This window comes from Phytophthora parasitica, assembly GCF_000247585.1.
Source record: "Phytophthora parasitica INRA-310 unplaced genomic scaffold supercont2.3, whole genome shotgun sequence".
Taxonomy (NCBI): Eukaryota; Oomycota; class Peronosporomycetes; order Peronosporales; family Peronosporaceae; genus Phytophthora; species Phytophthora nicotianae.
This window is the reverse complement of record NW_008648989.1, coordinates 2,791,345-2,796,464: the sequence shown is the minus strand read 5'-3', so window position 1 is coordinate 2,796,464 and position 5,120 is coordinate 2,791,345. Positions and strand designations below refer to the sequence as shown.

Here is a 5,120-nt window from a genome sequence, read left to right as displayed (position 1 = left end):
CGAGGATAAGCCACAAGGTCACACGCCAACTCGACTTTCGCGTTATTTCGGGTGTTAACATCCTAGAAGTTGACCCCCAAGTCTGGGTCTCACTATACGCCCCCTTTGTCGGCGGAGTGTTCACCGCGCTTCGCCACATCTGTATCGAACATAAGCGACAACATAAAGCCAGTAAATGGGTCAACATAATATACAACATACCAAACACCATTCCAAATGGGGAGTGAGATGCCCTGGATGTACACGTTCATTGCAAGCAGCTGAACGGCGAGGGTTGCGCACGAATAAAATCGGCCCAGGACGGCCAGGTAGTGCTCGGGGTGCGCGCATCCCAACACCGAGCACATGTTTTCAATAACAGCAGCAGGTTCGTCGGGCATGGTAACACGGTTCACACCCGGTTTCTCGCTGGCCAATTGCTGCATGCCCACGTTGATTTCACATCTGCTAGCACAACAAAGCCATCGACAACGTGAGCACCTATGTTGACCAATACATCATAAGGACTTAGCGAGTGACAAAAAATGGACGCGTACTGTAGGCAGTAGGTGGACTCAGCACAGCACGTAAGGAACATCTTGGTTCCCCACTTGTGGGGCTTCTCCTTTCAGTAGATGCGCATCGTGTTGTAGGAGGGGAACCAAGGCAACATACCCTCGTCAAAGGATAGCCGGAGTGGGGGAACGTATCCACTCTTGAAAGCTTTCTGGAGATCATCTACGACAGGTCGCATCTTTCAGTTCCGGTCGACGCGGCTCCTCTCGTTGTTGTTGTCGTTATGGATGTTACGTATGATGTGAAAAAAATCGATTCTTTGCCATATTATAGCCGAACAGGCCTCGCGAGATGCCGCCGTCGTCGTGCGTGCTCCCATGGTGGTCCTTGGTGGACTGAATGGTGTGGGCGAGTAGGAGACCAATCACATGAAGCAGCGCAACGGCCTGAATGGGCCGAAGCTGCTGCAGATCAACCTTCTATTGAGTGCGCTTGTTGTCCGACGACAGGTTCTTGCGCGTATACTTCATGTACTGGGCACCCGCGTGCTTGTTGATCGTGGAGAGGTGGTACATGTTGGACTTCACTGAGATGTTGAGCCACATGGTCAGCGAAAGAAGATCAGGAACAGTACGAGCGGAGTCTCTTCCACTTTCCTGATCGCCGCGCTCGAGCCATAGTACGAGTCTTTGAGGCCGGGGTAGTCACCACCACTCTGGACAGGGCCGTACGGTTGATCAAAAATGTGGTCGGCGTCCCCAGCTATTGGTGGCCCGTTGCCGGACAAGCTTAGCTGGCGAAGTGCGTCACTGTTAAGCGCGCTGGATTCCAACGCGGCGCTTCATCCAAGTGCACGAAAAAAACCCTTCTTGAAACGCATCTCACTTGCACCATTGCTGTCGATTGGGTCGTCTTTGCTGTCGCTCTCGGTTTCTCTACCGTCCACGACAACCAACTGAACATCGTCAACCTGCGTCCACCATAGCGAAAGTATAGAATAGAGCATAGGTCAAACAATAATACATCCTAAGCGACACCATGACATCCGGCATTGGCGGCAACACACCTCTTGATGCTTGTCAAAGGCGTCAGCATCAGGATCATCGCAGGAGTCAAAGACCTCATACGCGTCGGGATCGTCACCAGGCTCCATCCGATTAGGAGCGAGAACGAACACATCGGTGGCATCGTCATTACGGTCGTCGTCTTCTCCAACTACGTCGATCTCGTGAAGCGTGTCCACTCTGGAGCCGGGGCGCGAGGTGGTGATTGGTCGGGGCCCTCCAGCTTGGTCTCCTCGTCTACACTTGGTGACGGCGCTGTCTCTCCGTTCAACCCGGCACGCAACGCCGCACCATCAGCGTTGCCGTCCTCCATGGCGTTGGCTCCACTGCCGTTGCCCGTGGGCACAGCTACGCCAAGTGATTGGAGTTTCTCGTGACCGCCAATATCCCCGCTAGCAGCAGCAATTTCGGAGCAGGCGTCATCCGTGTCTCACCACTCAACGGATCGAAGCAGTGCTGGATCACAGAATAGTTCCGAGAAAAGAGTCCTCGCCTGCCTTACCGAGCGCATTTTCACCGGGGGGCACATAGCGGTGGTCCTGCTCGATGCCCAGGCATCTACAAACTTGGCCTATACCAATTTGTACCAAAATATATAGTTTTGGCATTATAAAGAAATAAGATTTGGCATTGATTTGGCATCATACAACTATGAGATAAGAGGATCATTGGTAGTGCTAGTATCGCCCGGCTTACCATCTGAGGAGACTTGATGCTGTTGAGAAGAACGAACTGTTTCGCGTGCAACAGTCCTTCAAGAGAAAAAGCATAATGTAGTAGGTCGGTTGTCTAGCTCACTGTTGTCTACATCCCCCATAGCTCGAACACCAAACACGATCTGGATGTCACTAAACAACTTCTTCATCTGAGCCATTTGCTCCGTTACAAGGGTTGTGGTTCCTTGTAGACTTCTAAATGTGATCACTGCCCGGGTTGATAACATCTTAACCAAACTCAATATCAACCACCATTGAAGTGGCGGCTTGCAAACCGGTGTTTTGGCATCTAAATGTGCTGTCAATGTTACTGGGTGTTTCATAAACAAAGTACTGCACCGTTGCATAGATTCCCAGCGCGTGTCCTGAAGAAGGGGAGTGGTGGTATCCATCTGACGTTTTAGAGTTCCTTGTCGTCGTAGATACGCAATTTTTTGCGTCATGTAGCTGAAAACATTCATCGCTGCCTTAAAGGCATTCTGGAGAGCCACATCTAGCTGATCCTAGCGACACCAAACACGCATGAAGCCACTTCGGCATACTCTTTGAAATCGAGTTGCCAGTCCTTTTTTTAACTCCCGTCATTTTGCGTTGTCCGTCAGTGGTAATACCAAGCATAACGTCTCGACAGTTGGGACAAAGAACGTCAAGCACTGGTAAGACAGCATCGAGCATGGCTTCTCCAGTATGGCCCTCGTGCATAGGGATTGCCAGCAAATGCAAATTCAATATACTTTCATTGTAGTAGACTCGAATACGTACATATAAGTACGATATCGACAAATATGTCGACATGTCCAAAGCGATTAAGAATGGCCACGAGCTTGTAATGATCTGCTTTATTTTGTCCAAATTCATAATACAAACAAAGTGGGCATACTCTGAAGGGAGTTCTGTTGAGCAGGAGCCTAACGATGCTAATCCTGTGCGCTCTTTAGTTTTCGTCAACACCGAAATTGCCATTCGAAATGACATACCGAAACTGAGGTAGTCAACATCACATGAAATTGAACGGGATTCCTAATTGTCAGCAAGTAGTGAGAACTCGATTCACTTAGATCCAGGTTAGACCGCTTAGCTCGCGTCCAGGCTGAGTCCTCCTCATCATCATCGACTAAAATCTGACCCACAATCTTGTCCACAATGTCATGGTCGATACACGTGACTATTGGTGCTTGGTTTGCATTTACGAAAGAGTGAAAACTGGAACGAAAAGACTGCACTTCGTCAAAGTAAACATTCTGAGCATCAGTAGAAAGCTTCTGGTAGTGCTCCCATCTATTGAAATGTGTACCAGTGCGGTGCCATCGGTATTGCTCCGGTCGAAATGGCAGCTTGAAGTACTTCGTGTTTGCGGTTTGTTTACGTTTCGAGCTAACTTTCTCCTCTCGCCCAAACGAAATACAGAACCGGCAAGCGACAGCAAGAACAACTCCACTTTTATGATTGCGTTCCGAAATCTTCAGGCCAAATTCTAACAAGTGACGGTCTTGAAACGGTGTCGAACGTGATAGCTTGGAGCTTGATCCACTTTGTTGGATCGCGGTATATGGAGTGGATACATTTGTCCTCGCTTTTTCCTGCCCATGACACAAACTCGAGGAACTACAATCTCTTGCCACGACTGCTGTGAGCTAAAATGAGGCACAACTAAGGTGAAAGAGCGGAAGAAGGAGTTTGGGAGCTCAAAACGTTCCCTTACAGGATACATCTATTTTTGGCTTTTTTCAAATATAGGATTTGGCGCGATTGCCAAAACTACCCACAAATGCCAAATTTAGAGATGCATGTTGATGCCCCTTGGTGGGCGCGCCTTCCACCCGTTGCTCGTCAGCTCACGCCATAGCGATTTCCAGTTCACGTCTTTCACCTCCATCATCCTGCTCTTCCCACAAAAAAAAATCCGAAGTGAGGGCGAGAGGGCCCTGTCGGCTTGATTTCCGTCTAAAAAATACGCAACGGTAAAATACGGCCCCCTTTCCCAGCCATGGCGCCCATCGCATGGCTAGGTTTATGCCGCGGATGCATTGTATTTTGCTGGAGTTGCTCTCTATAAATGTTTGTATGATGCCGTTACACACTTTGTATTCGCTTGGTTCTTATGTTGTCTTATACAACATAAGCAAATGACTCAGTCGGAGAATACAACATCCGAACTGGACGGGTTAACGGGTTTACAGAAAACGGCGGACAAATCTGCCACACTATAAAAACACGATTCTCTTAGTGTCAGTACTAGACGAGTGACGCCCGCTTTGCGGGCGGATGGGCATGGTTGGTCCCAACCCGTGGAGCTCGCTAAATTGACCAATAGGGATGTCGCAGAAAAGCGTGACCATTAGTGGCTATATTTGAAATTTATGTATTTCTGAGAGCATTCTAGAAGGTAGGGGTAGGCTAAAAGATAGGTGGTATTGCATGTAAAAGAGTGGTGTAGCCAAGGCAACCCCTTAGGTTTATGCGCTGAGACGTTGAACACACGGACGTTCGGACACACAGACAGACAGACACCGCACTAGCCTACAGAGGGTGGAAGAGATACGTATTTCGTAACCGAACCATTACCAAGATAATCTATCTATCTATCCTTGCAGCAACTTCCACTGCTATTATCTGCGTACGTAATACCTTAATTGTGGGTGCGGCGGACTACCAGCCCAAACCACTAACATGTATCAGTTTGATACTGCCTCCGGGATGAATTGCACTTTAAAATAATAAAGCACTCCTTAAACTAATGATTCCCGAGACCAGGCCCCGGAAAAAATAATATCCGCGCAGTAATGACTTTATTGTTATCGGTCAATTATTTATTACGGGTTTTCATTTATTTCAGTGCAATTTA

General features: G+C 48.5%; 3 protein-coding genes across 3 annotated transcripts; all 3 read right to left on the bottom strand.

Moving 5' to 3' along the window:
* Positions 1 to 92: 92 nt before the first annotated feature.
* PPTG_02011 (hypothetical protein) lies at positions 93 to 577 on the bottom strand (the record flags this gene model as incomplete). Its single annotated transcript, XM_008895402.1, has 2 exons — positions 93 to 444; positions 537 to 577. The coding sequence occupies 2 exons, from the start codon at positions 575 to 577 to the stop codon at positions 93 to 95; spliced, it is 393 nt and encodes a 130-aa protein (XP_008893650.1).
* Positions 578 to 974: 397 nt separating this feature from the next.
* Positions 975 to 2,433, bottom strand: PPTG_21171 (hypothetical protein; the record flags this gene model as incomplete). The annotated part of the gene is made up of 6 exons (XM_008895624.1): positions 975 to 1,081; positions 1,381 to 1,465; positions 1,562 to 1,739; positions 1,811 to 1,988; positions 2,062 to 2,130; positions 2,358 to 2,433. 6 exons carry the CDS (start codon positions 2,431 to 2,433, stop codon positions 975 to 977), a joined length of 693 nt encoding a protein of 230 aa, XP_008893872.1.
* A 1,619-nt stretch (positions 2,434 to 4,052) lies between these two features.
* Positions 4,053 to 4,154, bottom strand: PPTG_21170 (hypothetical protein; the record flags this gene model as incomplete). The annotated part of the gene is made up of 1 exon (XM_008895623.1): positions 4,053 to 4,154. One exon carries the CDS (start codon positions 4,152 to 4,154, stop codon positions 4,053 to 4,055), a length of 102 nt encoding a protein of 33 aa, XP_008893871.1.
* Positions 4,155 to 5,120: the final 966 nt, after the last annotated feature.